This window comes from Gadus chalcogrammus, chromosome 13, assembly GCF_026213295.1.
Source record: "Gadus chalcogrammus isolate NIFS_2021 chromosome 13, NIFS_Gcha_1.0, whole genome shotgun sequence".
Lineage (NCBI taxonomy): Eukaryota > Metazoa > Chordata > Actinopteri > Gadiformes > Gadidae > Gadus > Gadus chalcogrammus.
Genome location: NC_079424.1, coordinates 13686727 through 13704226, shown reverse-complemented (window position 1 = coordinate 13704226; position 17500 = coordinate 13686727). Strand labels below are relative to the sequence as shown.

General features: G+C 41.4%; 2 protein-coding genes across 4 annotated transcripts in view; one reads left to right on the top strand and one right to left on the bottom strand.

The window, feature by feature from the left end:
* tox2 (TOX high mobility group box family member 2) overlaps positions 1-3763 on the top strand; it is a 96709-nt gene extending 92946 nt beyond the window's left edge. For all 3 annotated transcript variants that reach the window (XM_056605346.1, XM_056605344.1, XM_056605345.1), the window contains 3 exons: positions 1260-1670; positions 1933-2081; positions 3162-3763. In XM_056605346.1, coding sequence (XP_056461321.1) covers positions 1260-1670; positions 1933-2081; positions 3162-3204 — 603 coding nt within the window. In that variant the 3' untranslated portion in view covers positions 3205-3763. The remainder of the gene's footprint in view (positions 1-1259; positions 1671-1932; positions 2082-3161) is intronic.
* Positions 3764-16794: 13031 nt separating this feature from the next.
* snta1 (syntrophin, alpha 1) overlaps positions 16795-17500 on the bottom strand; it is a 32444-nt gene continuing 31738 nt past the window's right edge. Inside the window, exons 7-8 of the mRNA XM_056605696.1 lie at positions 17254-17441; positions 16795-16976 (exon numbers count right to left, since the gene is read on the bottom strand). Coding sequence (XP_056461671.1) covers positions 16884-16976; positions 17254-17441 — 281 coding nt within the window. The 3' untranslated portion in view covers positions 16795-16883. The remainder of the gene's footprint in view (positions 16977-17253; positions 17442-17500) is intronic.

Below are 17500 nucleotides of genomic sequence, written 5' to 3'. Positions count from 1 at the left end.
CCGTCAATGTAAATAAGATACCCTTCTGCCTTTGTGCCGATTAGCATATGAACAGAACGATCAGGTGAACTGTATGCTACGTATTGCTATCATCCACAAATTGACTTGAAACCATGAAACCATATAGGTGCGCAACAATTACCAAGACCCCCACCACACCTTATACACACACCTACAATACCTCCCTCCCTGCATCAATCATTCATTTTCTTCTGGCCCCTGCAAATGTACCCCCCCCCCCCCCGCCTCTGCCCTCCAACCTACCCCTCCACCTCCCCCCCAACAACTCTCCGCACCCCACCAAACACCCCTCGAACTTCACTCGCCTGCTCCGCAATTCTTCACAATTGATAATTTTAGTCTCTCTCAAACCAGAGAGAGAGAGAGAGAGAGAGAGAGAGAGAGAGAGAGAGGAGAGACGAGAGAGAGAGAGGAAGAGGGGAGAGAGAGGAGATGAGAGAGAGGAGAGAGAGGAGAGAGAGAGAGGAGAGAGAGAGAGAGATGAGAGAGGAGAGAGAGAGAGAGAGAGAGAGAGAGGAGAGAGAGACGAGAGAGAGAGAGAGAGAGAGAGAGAGAGAGAGAGAGAGAGAGAGAGAGAGAGAGAGAGACAGAGACAGAGACAGAGACAGAGACAGAGACAGAGATAGCTGTGGGGGACATTACTGTATGGCGGTCATGTAATGTGCCCTGCCTGCAGAGCTTGACAGTTAATATTAAGAAACAGGACTTATTGGAAACATGTGATACACATAAGCTAACTAGAGAGAGAGAGAGAGAGAGAGAGGGGAAGAAAAGGACAAGGTGGGTGTGGGTGGGTGTAGGTTACGAGTTTTAGTGATCACATGTGTGTGTGTGTGTGTGTGTGTGTGTGTGTGTGTGTGTGTGTGTGTGTGTGTGTTTGTGTGTGTGTGTGTGTGTGTGTGTGTGTGTGTGTGTGTGTGTGTGTGTGTGTGTGTGTGTGTGTGTGTGTGTATGTTTATGTCTGTGTGTGTGTTTTTGGGAAGGCCACACCTGCACTGACTTAGTTCTAATTATTTCACCCATTATTTCCATGCACCGTGTATGATGGAGCATGCTCCTTCATTACGTGGATACATGAAAGTGCATAAAGTCATGAGTATCTGTGTGTATAACTTAGTGTGAAACACTCCCACATCACGTGCTCAGCCTCGAAAACACACAAAGACATTACCAACAACGGGCCGAGACGTTGGTGCCTAAACGTCACTGAAAAGCACCTTTGTCCCCTCGACCTCCAGACGTACAACGACCCCGTGGACGCCAAGGGCAACCAGACGGCCCAGCCGTCGCCCCACATGCTGCCCGCCAACCAGCCCCTCTACAACGTGCCACACCCCCCCCAGCCCTCCTCCCCGTACCTGGGGCCCGGGGGCTTCCCCCTGGCCGACCTGCAGAGCTACCCGGGCCACGTCCCCCGCCACGCCCTGTCGCGGACCCTCAGCCAATCACAGATGCTGCCCAGCATCAGTGCCTCTCCCCCTTCCTCCTTCCAGATCAGCCCCCCCTTGCACCCCCACCAGCAGCTCTCCCTACAGCAGAGCTCTCTTCTCAACCAGCCTATCCGTATGCAGCAGGTCCAGTCCCAGCAAATCATCTCCCACCAGATGGGGCTGCAGCCCTCCATTCACTCTCCACCCCCCGGGCAGCAGGTTCGTGTCACGTGCTAATTCAGGGAAACGTTTTGGGAAGCTGGAATCATTTTGGATTCAGACTGCATTGATGGGAAATTGACCTTTTGACGCTCCTTCCTTTCCCTTTATTCCTCTCTTTTCTTCCCTATTACTCTTTCTCTCTATTTTTTCATTTACTCTCTCTCTCTCTCTCTCTCTCTCTCTCTCTCTCTCTCTCTCTCTCTCTCTCTCTCTCTCTCTCTCTCTCTCTCTCTCTCTCCGTCTCTGTCTCTCCCTCCAGAGTTTCTCCCACCTCCAGTCGGAGTACCAGAAGAGTGTCGGGGGACCTCAGTCTCCAGGTGCCCCAGCTCCAGGCCCCGGCCCTGGGGGTCCTCAGGCCCATGACTGGGACGGTGAATACTGCAATCGGGAGTGTGGCAGCCACTGCAGGTTAGCTCGATTTTCGTATCCAAAATCATATTCATCAATTTAAGTAACAATAGAGATCCCTAGTCATTTAAGGTGTTGGGGTCAAATATTTTGGCCAGTTAATGTGAACAAGTAGGTAATAAACATCTAATCCAAGATTGTAGGGGCATGATCTGTATCCCTGCCCCCCTTCCCCTTACTGTGTCTCTGAAACGCTGTAGCTCATTACACTGCATTGTCAGTGTGCTATGAGTGTACAGTAATTGTCACCCACTTGGCAATGTAGCATGGAAGGTAAATACACTCTGACCCATTAAATGGGCTTGAAGGAATAGAAGGAAATTGATAAACTGAAATGATGCGAGATTCTAATAATGGATGACATTATGGATGCTGTTATTCATTATCATTCATACAATTCATGCCGAAATATTAAAGTCATTGTAATCTTAATATTCGAAAGAAAGAAGGAGACATTTTAAAAAAGACTCCAATGCCATCTGGCTTTGAAAAACTTTCATCTAAAAGAGAAGGTTTTTTGGTTAGGTTATGTTGTTTTGAATGTGGTGGACAGATATGGTCTTATCATAATCTCCTGAAGATGGGGAGTCCCTTGAAATCATTATAAATCCATGGCAGCAGCAGTCTCCCACTCCTTTAAATAGAAGTGTTGAAAACTTGTCAGCTTGATTCAAGTGATGCGAGGCAGGACAGCTGGAGAGATGATGGTGAGATAATAGAGCTTGTCATGTGACTGGCAGAAACAGTGAAAAAACAGATGTTTAGTACAGAAGGCTTTCGCTGTGTTTGTACTTGGACGCTTTTGGCTGGGCTCTTCAAGCCTCCACAAATGTGTAGCATTTAGAAAAAGAAAGAATTAAATAAGCTCATGTCGTGTCTGGCATCATTGAATTAAATGTTAAATTCAAATTTCTTTATTCATTTTTTATTCATTTATTTAAAAACATTTGTTTTAATGTTTGTTGAAATACGATCCACAAGGAATGCCGAAAAAAAGATAGACAAAAGGCGGGAAGAAACAAATAACCAAGGACGACACGTTTTAAAGTTAGCTTGTTCCACTTCTCTCCTTTCCTCCAGCGGCAGCATGATAGCCAGGGACAAGCCACTCTACCTCACCTGAAGCAGACGAAGCGAGGAGAAGACTGTGGGCTGTCAAACACACGTGTACAACCACGACACCTCCACCACCACACTGAGGAGTCTACTGTCAACCACCACCACCACCCATCCCCCTCCCTGTCCCATGCCCAGCATCGCTCTCGGATAGACACACACACACACACACACACACGCACGCTTGCAGGCGCACACACACACACACACACACACACACAGGCACGCTTGCAGGCGCACATACACACACACGCACACACACACACACACACACACACGCTCATTCACACGCACACGCACACACATCCACAAATGCACCTGCATCAATGCAGGCATACACAGACCTACATTCTACCTTTTAAAAGACCACCATCCAAGACCCCCCCCTCTATTATTATTATTATTATTATACATTTCATTTTTATGATTTTCTTTCTGAAAGGGACACGCGCGACCAGAGGGTTTAGTTGGTTTCCTTTGTATCAATAGATGACTACTGTCTGTACCACTTAACATATTGGGGGGGTCTTGTCTCGCTGTTTCAATTTCGCCTAGCACTTATGGAGCCCCGCCCCGCCCGCCCACCCCAAGTCCCTAGCCCCCCCCTCCCCCACCCACCTACCCAGTACAGGCCAGGCGGCAGAATCCTCCTCCTCTGTCTCCCTGTGAGAGTCAGCCCCTCAGGGAACCCACCCCCCACCCCCCCCGCAGCCCCCCCATCGAGCTTTAATTAGAACGAGAAGAGCGAGAGTAAAAAAAAAGAAAATACAATTAAAAAAAACCTCTTCTTTTTCATCTTCTTTAATCATTTTTTAATTTCCTTTCGTGTTCTCCCTTTTGTTGTTGCTGTTGTTGTTGATGATGATGATGATGATGATGTCGTTGTTGCCGTTTTATTTATTCCTAGCTTGCTCTATTGTTCCTTTTTTTTTTAATTCTTTCGTTCTGTTCTTGTTGCCGTTGTCCTTTTATTTTTTCTTGGTTTTGAGCACTAAGCGCCGGGTCCTTCAGTACTTTAGGGGACCGTGGGGAGGAAGGAATAGAAACAACACATAGCAAAACAACAGAAACCTTTTGTAATATTTAAGACCCGCGAGGTCTGCTGAGCGGTCACAGTGTGATTGTAAATATCACTTTTACGGGATCGGATTGGGAAATTTGGAAGTTCGGAAAGATCTTCTTTAATATTACATGTAATTCATCTGTTTGTATCTCAAAAATATATATTGTGTGTGTCTGCCTGTGTGGAGTGTATGTGTGTGTGTGTGTGTGTGTGTGTGTGTGTGTGTGTGTGTGTGTGTGTGTGTGTGTGTGTGTGTGTGTGTGTGTGTGTGTGTGTGTGTGTGTGTGTGTGTGTGTGTGTGTGTGTGTGTGCGTGTGTGCGTGTGTGTGCTTTTGTGCATGCGCGTATGTGCGGGCACACATGGATGCAGGGTATCGCTGGAATCACTGCGTTCATAACGTGTGTGTGTGCGTGTGTGTGTGTGCGTGTGTGTGCGTGCGTGTGTGTGTGTGAGCGCGCGTGACGTGTCCGTGTGTATATGTCTGTTCTCCCGGCACGTGCACGTGCATGCACGTGTCAGTGTTTGCCTGTCGCTCTCGGAGTCTCTCTTGTGAATTTTAACAGCCTTGTGCAGCTGGATTTGAGAGGAGCATTTCACACACTCAATCTTGCATTAAATCTGTGCTCACTGGTGTGTTTTTTTCCAATAAAGTTCAATCTCAAACTGAATACAGAATATGTGTCCTTCAGATCATTAAATGAAAGGAGTCAGATGAGAGATTGAAGTGACAGAGGGAGAGAGAGACACAGAGAGAGAGAGGGCATAAGATAAAAAATATGAGATAAAATGAAAGAAATAGTGGCTTGCCTCAAAACCCCCCCTCCCCTTTTTTTTGTCTGGTCATAAATGTCCTTTTCTTTACCTCTGCAACATGTGGAGGGGATCTAGTTGGATATGTGAATGGAAGCAGCTCAAACCACATTACAGTGATTTCAACTTCTAGAAGGTTTTTAAAGTGTTCAGTTGTGTTGATCTCACCTTTTTTGTGAATAATATACATGCGTTTTGCTTGACTGTTTAATTTTTTTTCATACAGTAGCATCCTTTCTGTTCTAGTTTTTAATGGAAAGTTCACAAACAAGTTGTCTATAAACCTGCCAATTGTAGTTATTTTATTTGTTAAGCCAGTAAATATTTTAAATGGTTATCAAACGATATGATTATTTTAAAGATTTGTTGGTAGTTGTCCATAAGCCAATTAACAGGTTTCCTTATTTATGAGATAAATGAGATCTTTTTTGCTTCTTACTATGGAGGTGGATTTTATTTTAATATTTTTCTTTTTGGGTTTGATAATGAATATAAAGTTCACAATGCTAATGTTTTCGCTTCATTTCGTTTTACGTTTCTCAGCTGCTGGGCGCTTTTTTTCCCAGGCCAGCATCATCAGTTTGTGTCACAATGCTTCTTTATTTTAAATCTCGATAATAAAAAAGAATAAAAGTTGAAAAACTCAGATCTCTGCTTTCTCTTGATTTGACTGTATAGCCTTCACAGCACTCCAATCCACGAAGGATCACTCATCACACATTTCTTAATTCAAAAACATGGCATCCTAGCTTTGAAGGGAAGTGTCACCACAAACACTCAGTCGAACATGCACCTCACAGGGTATTTGCACTTCAAAATGCTGCACATACTGCAAATCTTTATTTTTAGCTGAAGGGGGGGGGGGGGGGGGCTGCTACTGGTATTAGTTAATTAGTCGTGGAGACAGTGTGTGCCGCAGCCAACACACTAGCGGCTGCCAGTAGACTATCTTAACCAACAACAGAGCAGATGCGACGAGACGTTTAGTGTGCTTGTGAGCGTGGTGCGTCGTAGGCGTATTGTGTGAGATAAAGAAGAAGAAGCAGCAGCAGAAGAAGAAGAAATGCATGGTGCACACAAAACTCAGGCAGCGGTCCAAATACAGATTTTACCCCAATTGCACACAAGTCAGGAAGAAGCGAGTGAGATTGTAAGAGAGGAAGTGAGAGAACGAACGACTAGGGAAGAGAGAGAGAGAGAGAGAGAGAGAGAGAGAGAGAGAGAGAGAGAGAGAGAGAGAGAGAGTGAGAGAGAGAGAGAGAGAGAGAGAGAGTGAGAGAGAGAGAGAGAGAGAGAGAGAGAGAGAGAGAGAGAGAGAGAGAGAGAGAGAGAGAGAGAGAGAGATAGAGAGAGAAAGAGAGCGAGAGAGAGAATGAGACCATGAGATGGAACTGTCACGACCATTCCCTGCCATGTTTTATTCATTCTCCGCCTGCCTTCCATCTCGTTTTCAACAGTGTTGAATTGGCAAACAGATCATTATTGAACAATTGGGAAACCTGCCACTTTGTGATATGATACACATTATAGGAAAATCACAGTCATACATTCTAAATGCAATGCTAGATAAAGCAGGCTTTGGGTGCAACAATAGACGCCTGTCCCCAATGTTTGTTTGTGTATGTGTGTGTGTGTATATTTTTATACATATGTATATACATATACATACGTATTGTGGGGGGTTGTGCATGCACGTGTGTATACTTGTTTTTGTGCATATGTTTGTGTTTGTGCATTTTTCTCTTTCAGTGTCTGTGGTTGCGGCTGGGTAACACAGTAACTTCTGTACATCCGTGTGTGTGTGTGTGTGTGTGTGTGTGTGTGTGTGTGTGTGTGTGTGTGTGTGTGTGTGTGCGTGTGTGATAATGTGTGTGGGTGGTGAGCTTCTTTGTCTGTTCCCCTCTCTCTGTCTCTGTCTTTCTCTCTCTCATTATCACACACACACACACACACACACACACACACACACACACACACATACACATATATATATGTAAAGGGATATAGCCGGGGAGTGGGACACACACAAATCATGCATCTCAAAATAATGAAGTTTCACCTGAAAATCTGTCCGAGTTCAATGGATGAGGGTGAAAGGTATCAGTGTTGCAGGGACTGCAATAACATGTTTTATCGCAGCCATTGGATCAAATGATTGAATGCAATTAGGTAGTGGCCACATATTCTCATGTAAGAGCACTTGTAGGAACAGTTGTTGTTTTGGCAATCTCATACTATTTTTACATTCCCGGTCAGTGTTTTTCACACAAGGCCAGGGGAAAGCGGGCCGTTACATGAACCTGCTCATCCTTTAACGTAATTTCACAACAAAACTGGCACCACATAAGAAAGCTGCTAGCTCTGTGGTTTGCATGTTGTTGCACATTTAGTCACAAGTGAATGTGATTAGGCTCATGCAGCTACCCCAGATGCAAAGGCCTTTGAAAGGCCAACTAGCAACAGTCAGACCAAACTTTTCTTTCATTTGAATTTTTGGTTCTGTGGTGAGGACACAGCAGGAAATGTAGATGGTTTCAGCAAGAAAGTACTTTTTAAATGACTGAAGGCTTTATGCTGAAAGTCATACCATTTTTTGGTTCAGGAAGCTTGAAGCTACATTGCAGACGCAAAACACACAATATATGTATCTATTTATTCATTGGTCCTCTCAGGATTGCCCATTAAACACTTAACATATTGAAATGAAGGCATGGATCGCAAGCTAGTACTCTCCCCTTTAACACATAATGAAACTTCAGGTAGTGCATTGCGTGTCTGAACCATAAACTCATCCATTGCTTTGTAGTGTTTGGTTTTATACTCATAAAGAGGATGATTCAACAGTAAATGACCACTCCCAGACCCTTTGTTGTAGATGATTCAGTTTCCAGACTGTTGGAAATGGCTGAACTAATTATAACTTTAAAATTAAGGATATGTGTGCTCACAGTATAGACATATTCAGCATCAGAATGCAATGAATTGAATACCATGTTTTTTGATTGGTTCCCAGGTGCTTTGCCTACTGCTAAAGCAGTACGGTTTCTAAACGAGGAGGTGTGGAGGGTTTAGTTTGTGCAGATCCATTGAAGTCTTCAAATGTGTATTATCTCCAATATCTGAACTTCAATCTGCATTTAACTCTCTGTTAATAAGTGCAACCGATAGCTACATCATCACGCTTGGCACAAGTGGTGCGGTAGCAAGACAAAAGACCTCAAATTATAATTCCAGTTACACTAATCCAATCTCATCTACACAACACTAAACAAATCTACATTAAATTAAACTAAACTTATCAAATGTCATCTACTAAATTAAACTTATCTAACCTAATCTATGCTACATTTATTTTATATACACTAACCAAATTAATTGAATCAAATCTAACCTTCACTAACCTAATCTATTCTCAACTAAACAAATCTAACCTCATCTATGATAAATGTATGTAATCTAGACCAACCTAAACCTAATCCACAACAAACTAAATTCATCTAACCAAATCAATGCTAATCTTAATCTACTTTTAACTATCTCATATACACTGCACAATTGTACTCTAAACTAAACCAATCTTATTTACACTAAAGTTAACCTTCTAAACTAAAATAAATGTAGCCTAATACATGATTTCTTATCTACTGTACAATCAAATCTACAATAAACAAATCTAATCTAAAGTAAATCTATCTGATCTGACCTAATTTAATTTAATCTAATCTTCACTAACCTGAAAAAACGTATCTACACTAAACTAATCTAACCTACACAAAAAAATGATCTAATGTACAGTTACTAATCCAACCTTACCTAGTATAATCGACACTAAACTAATGTAATCTAAACCAAACTAATCTAATCCACACTAATTTTATCTACACTCAACTAATGCAACCAAATCCAATTTACAGTAGTCTCAACTATACTTTACTATTATTCCACGAATAATTCAGTTATCTATGCCATTTTGGAATAGGATATTCGAATGATTTACTTCCGGCAGTCATTGGATTTTACTCATATTAATACAGAAGGTGAGAGGGGAAAATGCTGATGCATGCATGTTCATTCTTTATGGATATGCGGAAATGGTGCTGGAGAACAACAAGAAAATGGAGGTAGGAAGAAACTTGCTCAGCAAAAGAAAAATACTCTTTTATTTCTCGTCCTCCCTCCATCTCTCTGTCTTCGTTTGCTTTATCTTTTTTCCTATTCAGCAGTGGGTTGTTAAACCCAGTGCCCAGCCCTGTACTCACTTACAGAGGAGCTGAATAATAGTGCCTGCTCTCCATATTTCTCTACCTCTGAATGGGGATGACTTGAGTCAGATTAAGAGCAACAAAAACATGCAAAGAAATGGTATTCTCATTGCAGAGCCCCGCTGCAAATACATGGTCCCCTTTAGCATGTAGCACAACAGAAACAACTGCCTTACTTTGGATAATAACTCAATTAACTCAATTACATTTATTTGAGGAAATCTTTGAGGAAAATGTTCTTAGGCCATACAATTACATAATTCACTACTTCTATTAACTGTGAGAGGTATAAAGTGATAGAATTACCCAGGCAGATGTTTGTGATTCACACAGTTGGTCAAACTGTGATGAAAGTTACTTTGAAAGTACAACTTGAATGTGTTTGCTCACAGCTACGTTAGGCCATTGTTGTGATTGCTGGATATTTGTATTTGTATGAAGCTCAATTTGATTCACAATAGTACACATTTGACGTAGTAACTATGTTTTATGTAATGGTTTGATCATGACCAAATTACATCAAATAAAGCACTCAGTCACTGCTGAAGCTGTGTTAGCCTAGGTTTCTGAAATGAATTTTCAATCTCAAGTGCCAGTGAATGAACATGTATGACTTCAGATAATTTCCCCATTACAAAGAAGTATGAAGTCTCTTTTCCAGCTCAGTCCATTTATTTACTACACTCTCACAGCCAGTTGGATCTAAGCAGAGGGGATAGGGAACAATTTCCCCTGCCTTTCTGAATGACAGCACTTGTCTATGACAATATTCCGACCATATTTACTTTTCAATAGGACATAGAACATTAAGTGCAGCGCTTTTGATTACAATTTCCATATTTCAAATTCAATATACATCTCTAGTCTAAAGTACTTATATATAGTTTACTAGCTTCCACAGTGAATGCTTTATTTGTGTTTGGATGCACACACCTTCATTAAAAAGCACACACACTCCACACACACACACACACACACACACACACACACACACACACACACACACACACACACACACACACACACACACACACACACACACACACACACACACACACACACACACACACACATGCAGGCACCCACACAAGCAGCCTTTCTTAGATGTATTTTCTCCTAACCATTGATGCACTGAGAACAGAATGTATTCCCTCCTATTCAGCTCCAGATCATGGGGGCACATGGGCACATTTTCTCTTGAAGGATGTTTCAAGAGTCAAGTCAAACTTTCAGATTTCAAGTCATTAGAGCCACATGGAATTCCACTTGTTCCTATGGTAATAAGACTTGTCAAGGATAAAAACAGTAAACAAATTCAGTCCGCTGTTCGCACACCAGTAAAATCCAGTGAAAGGGATTTTACCTTCAATTAAATAAACAAGAAGGAATAGACAGGACATGTCCATGACTATTGGGCAACTGGACCAACTTAAGAACACTATTCCATTTTGGGGAATATAGTATTGTATTTGTGTAGTTGCAAAGCTAGAGTGAATTTGAATGGGCAGGAAAAACCATATGGTTCTACAAGATATGTATTTCATCTCACACGAGAACAATGTGCTTAGATAGTTATTAAAGCACTGAACACATATTAAACCCCATCCCAGAATCATGATAATGCATAATATAAGCAAATACATATTTTCTTTGCTTATATTTAATTTAGTAATGAATCAACCCTAATGGAAACACTATTGTTCATCATGTATTGATTTCTATAATTCCATCTGTTAACCATGAATAGAAAATGACTTAAATCCTATTCCCTCCTCTCTCACACACCCACATACACACTGCAACCATCAAACCCCATTCCCTGCTTTTCTTTCAGCAAATAAAAGAAACACAGGATATAGCATTCATTCCGCACAGAAGCAATTTTCATACATTTCCTTACTGGATTATCAAATTAATGGAAACTGCTCAATAAGTGGTGAGAAATGCTTTCCACCTAATTCAATTAGTTTCGTTTTTTTTTGTTTTTTTGTCATTTTTTCTTAATTTTTCTATCTGTGTTTGTGTTTGGCAGGCGCCATCTGTTTGCCTGCGACCAGCTCTATTAATAAGCTATTCTGATTGAGATGGGGCTCTATTCCAGCAATGGTTTCTCACCTCCTTCTCTCTCTCTCTCTCCCTCTGTTTCTCCCTCTCTCTCTCTCTCTCCATCTCTCTCTCCCTCCTTCGCTCCACTCACTTGATTGTCATGGAAATCATCAGTAGTGCCAGAACAGAGACAAAAGAAGAAGCGTTTGCGTACACCTGAGCCAAAATGAACAGAACTGTAGTCTAATTATGAAGGGAACAATTAAGACTGTGCATATTTATTGACAAGGGAATCCACACAGTAGCATATGCTCATGAATAACAAAAATGGGAGACAGAATGGCAGAGGAGGAAAGAGAAATATGATGTGTGACTACTTGATGTCCTCCAGCAATCCATCCACAGAAAAACATGTAAACTCTTTGTCAGTTATGTGGAGGGTGATATTCTCAGGAAACTGGTGGTGGACACTGACTAAATGTTAAAATGTTTGCACACGTTGATTGTTTTAACATTTATCCACGGTAGGCTAGTTTTCCCAATAATAAGACACCACTTTGGGTCTGATTGATGCCTGTGTGCATGCAAGTGGAGACTTTTCCACTGGCTACTGTAGACAGTGCTTTCCCAGATCCTTAAGAACAAGGAATTCCAATCCAGGCTTTGCTCAGTATTCTGATCACACCCCTCTCTCCTCCAGTAATACAAGTCTACTTTAAAATTCATAACTACATTTGGAAAGAATAAAAGGCTGCCCTGATGGAATATTTCCAAGGAGCTTACTTGAGCGAAAATACAATTTGCTTTGGCATATTTAATAACCCTAACCTGGCTCTTTAAGACATACAGTAGTAATAACAATACAAAAAAAATGTAGGCATGAAAGAAAGAAAAAACGTCTAAGCCATGCCTTGGCATGAAATGACTAGCTATAATTTCTGCCTCTGGGGGAAGGACTGAGAAAGGGGGATGGAGTAGGATACAGAGAGAGAGAGAGAGAGAGAGAGAGAGAGAGAGAGAGAGAGAGAGAGAGAGAGAGAGAGAGAGAGAGAGAGAGAGAAAGATAGAGAGAGAAAGAGAGTAGAAAAGAGAGTGAAAGAGGCATCGTCAAACTTAGAGCAAGACAGTTAAAGCTCTCATTCTCCCACCTTTTGGATTTTTCTGTTTGATTTTTCTTTTTCCCATCATGCCTGGAAGGCAGTTTGAATTGGATCAAACATCCCTGATTGATTAAGCCCTGGGATGAATGACTGTTCTCCAATGACACAGGATTCCGTGGTCCCCCCCCCCCCTCCTTCGCGTCACCGTGTACATATTTGACATGGCTATTGAGGGGCTGATGTGGAGGTGATTGGATTGGTTGCTTCTTCATAAGGTAATGCGGGGGGGGCTCGGAGCGCGCCTGTCTACCTTGACTTACCGTAGCCCATTGTTCCGTCTGCTCTCAAAGTCGAGTTTGAATCCTAGAATGCCTCTCTTTAGGAAGAGGCACACAATGGGGGAAGAGAGGGTGAGAAAATAGGCAACATGGGCTTTTTCAAACTGCAATAGGAATTGCGTAAAGCTCAGGCCTCGGTCTTAATCTCTTGCCCTCTTTTTCTCAGTTGTCCTATTGTGTGTGTGTGTGCCGAGAGAGGGAGAGAGAGAGAGAGAGAGAGAGAGAGAGAGAGAGAGAGAGAGAGAGAGAGAGAGAGAGAGGGAGAGGGAGAGAGAGAGAGACAGAGAGAGAGAGAGAGAGAGAGAGAGAGAGAGAGAGAGAGAGAGAGAGAGAGAGAGAGAGAGAGAGAGAGAGGGAGAGAGAGAGAGAGAGAGAGAGAGAGGGAGAGGGAGAGAGAGAGAGAGCTCGTAAAGATTGTGTTTGTGTGAAATAAGGGGGGAGAAAGAGAGAGAGAACTATTGTGGGACGTCCTGTTCAGAATTAGGTCATCTTCAATCAAAGCTTGACTGGTCTCTTACCACTCTCATACTAATTCTTCCTCTCTCTCGTATTCTCTCTCCCTCTAGGAGTCTCACTCATATATTCTCTCTGTGGCTCAGTTTCTCTCCCTCTCTTTTTTCTCCATTCCACCCTCTGTATCTCATCTCTTTCTCTCCCAAGCACCATTCTCCTCATTAAGAGCAGATGAAGTAGTACAGGGAGACAGAGACCCCTACTGCTCAAGGCGAGAAATCAATACACAGAAAGGCCTAGTTTCCAGTAACCCCTAATGCTGTACTGCCACCTATATGTGTTAAGACACACTGCAGGTTAGCGTCAAAATAATAGGCGTTCTCAAATTAAATGACAATGAATTCTTGAGAAACGGTAACAATGCAAACAGAAACATTTGGATTTACGAGCAGAAATCAGATTATAAATGACGGCCCCTGACATCATTGTATTAATATATATGATGTTCCATGTAATTGATGCACAAGGACTGCCTCCAGTCGCTCTAGTTCTAGAATTAAGGAACTGCTACTAATCTAACCACCACAAAGTAACACTGAGGAGTCGAGAGTCAATCAGAAGATAAAGATGCAATAGTAGAATCAATACTACTGGTAATTCAGCGGGAAAAAAAAACTTGCCCTCCAAATTTAATTTGTTGAAGCGATGTTTTGGACCAAATGAAGGACAATGATGTTTGCTGCACATTGGCTTACCTAGTTGGAGGACAGAGTTGAAGGTTTGGGTATCTTCCCACACAACCTTACTCATGTCCCATTACTCGACTTGTCTCTACAGGAAATCCCCTCAAAATCTTGCATTCAACAAAATGTAGCTAATTTAGTTTACTAAGTTAAATTTAGTACTGCAATTCAAGTAATGTTGATAAACAAATTATTGAATAAAGGGTATAAATATTGAAGGATAAGGGGGAAGCAGGCATTACTTGTGGTCTATAAACTGTCTCTTAGGATTGGATGAAAAGGTTGAAAGAGAAGGAGGACAAACGGTTTGATCAGACACTGGTTTATTTAAATTATAAAAGTGTATTCAGTAATACCCAGCACAATTAATTTAGCATGTAGAACCATGTAGCTTAGTGCTTTACTTATTTTTTTAGAGAGAGAGAGAGAGAGAGAGAGAGAGAGAAGAGAGAGAGAGAGAGAGAGAGAGAGAGAGAGAGAGAGAGAGAGAGATACAGAGAGAGAGATACAGAGAGGGAGAGAGTGTTAAGAGAGAAATACAGTAAGATTAAGGGAATTCAGTTGTTGACAAATAGTTCCCTGAGTATTGATTTGATTTGAGTATTGATTTGAATCGAATTTCTGAGTCCCTAGTATTTCACATTGGAGATTTTATGTTTATTGGCTCATTATACTGAGCGCAAATCTCAAGAATAAATTATTTCCGAACAAAGCAGAATATCGAAAATTGTAGTCAGAACCATAATCGATGCTTGGTCAACCAAGCTGATCTTTGAAGCATTCACATATTTAATGTTTTGATTTGGGTCAGAAGATAGGGATTAGACAAAGTCAAGCTGTCATTGTATTGTCTTGAATTAATGAAGCATATGAACAAGTTAACAATCAAAGTTTATTACACTTTTTTTATATACAAACAACCCTGCAAGGCACACCTTTGTTTAAATAAGAATATACAATACATTATATTCTTGAAAACAAACACTTTCTTTTCTTTGAAATATATATTTATATGTATATATTAATATAAGTGAGATAAGTGTAATACAGAGAGAAGGCCTCAAGTCGTGGCTGATCGATTGAAAATAAAAGCGTAAAATGATCACTTAAAGGGAAAATTAACACTTTCAAATGTAAAAAAATAATCAAAAAATTGTAAGGTGTTACAATTCTCATCATCCGATTTTGACAATACTGTATAAAAATTCATCAGCTTTTAAAGCTGACTCGTGGCAAAACCTCACATGATAATATCGTCATCTGGTAATTGATGAAAGCATCAATAACTACTTATACTTTTACCCTTACAGTACAGAGTATCTTGTATGTCTCATCTCACGTTCAAAATGAGAGCTTCTGTTCGGTCAGGAGGTGAAAAGATGTATCTCTTTTTACGAAACTTCTGATCGGTTGCCTCACATAAAATCTGAACTTCAGTCACCTCAGTGGCCGAAGTAGACATGATTTCACCAGCTTTAAGGTAAAGGTGTGGTGTGTTGGATTTAGTGGCATCTAGTGGTGAGGTTGCAGATTGCATCCAACCCCCCTGCCCAGCTATGGGGGCATGTAGTGGCTTGAAAGGGGCTAGTTGGTACTTCAAGAATTATGTTATCGTCTATGACAGCACCGAGTAGCCAAGTGGTAACCTTCCTTGATATTTTTATATTTATTTATATTTATTTAATGATCATGATTTTCTCTGTAAAAGCTCTCTGTAGATATAAAGGGCTCTTTCTAAGGTAACAAAAACACAACAATTCTTAATCTCTTGAGATTATACACTAATTAAAACGTATTTAACAATCTCATGAGATTATACACTAATTAAAACGTATTTATGATTATTTTATTTAATTTCTACCAAATCCGTTTAATTTGATACCGCTAAATTCCACACACTGCACCGGGGAGAATAGTATGTGTTTGTTAAGAAAGGAGCCATCTATTTAGCTACCTGTCTATTAAACTATCTTGTATGTCAATTTGTATGTCAGTATTGTCTGTCTTTTCATCTTGTTTTTCTTGCAGGTGTTATAGAATGAGTAAGACCTCATATTAAGGAGAAAAGTGAAATAAGAGAAAGAGAGAAAATAAAAATCGATTCACAGAAAGACAAAACAGTTGAATACAAAAATAATAATTAGAAACTATGGCACAACATGAACATCCATTCGCTGTTATAAACTGACAGACGTTCAACATTGACAGATGAAAAAGTGGTAAAAACGACAGACTTTGACAAACTGTCGCTTGTCACTCAATACAAATAAAAATAAAGGACAATTGCTTCCGCCTCATCAAGCCAAAGCAACTGTTGTGACTCTGTGGCAAATAAAGAAAAGACCGAACATAAAAGACAAAGATGTTAAAAGTTGCGCGTTATGACTCACTAAACAAAGCAGGGCTAACCAACGGGGCATGTGGATGGAGCTTTGAGATTAGTAACAGTGCCATGCACTGCTTCAACGTTTTCCCCCAATCCGTTAACATGTATGACGCTACATTGACTTGTCTAAATGTCCCACACAGACCGTCCATGCTAACTGCTGGCTAACTGTTAGGACAACCTGCTCCACTAAATGACCCGAATAAGGTCCAAACCTTTTTTGCATTTTCTCCTCCTTGACTCCACGTTGGTAAGTTGTATTCAAGAGGCGCAGGCGGAAAACATCCTCACACCTCTCTCGTCCTATGCGTCTTCAAAGCTGTACACGCGTGCGTGTGTGGTGTCAGAGAGAGAGAGAGAGAAAGACTGAATGTGTTTTCACACGTGTGTTATGCATATATGTGTGTGTGTGTGTGTGTGTGTGTGTGTGTGTGTGTGTGTGTGTGTGTGTGTGTGTGTGTGTGTGTACTCCTGGTGTCTATCATCATGCCATCAGACCCAGTCGCTTGACCTTAGCAGAGAGGAATGAGTGGATGATGAAGACGATGGTCTTGGGACAACAGTGAAGGTCAAGTTGCTGCAGCAGGAGAGGAATGGATAAGGGGAAGGGGACACATAAAACAAAACTAAATGAGAAACGTTTTCCAATAGGGTATATCATATTAAAACGTGTTTCATATTTTATATTTAAAAACATGACAATAGTGTCATGAGCGAAACTGTAACCATCATGTTTTAACATTTCAGGACAAAAAATCGATCTGACAATTTTATAAAAAGAAGAATAGTAGTAGTATTTTTGTGTTTTTGTGACAAGTTGAAAACCAAAGTTTAACGCGTCTATAAGAACTCACGATCTCAGACTCGGAGCCTCCGAAGTCGAGGAAGATCATGCGCACGCCGTCGTCGGAGGACATCCGCAGGCGCTCGAAGGGCTGCTGCAGCAGGACGCTCTTCCTCACGCCCATGTCCTCGGTGAACAGCGTGAAGCCCTCGTCGATGTGGACTCCCAGGGTGCACTCTTTCCCGTTCCAGCTGCAGGCTGTCCCGGATCAGGGACAAAAGCAAGCACAGGTGATGCATTATTGATTACAATCGGTT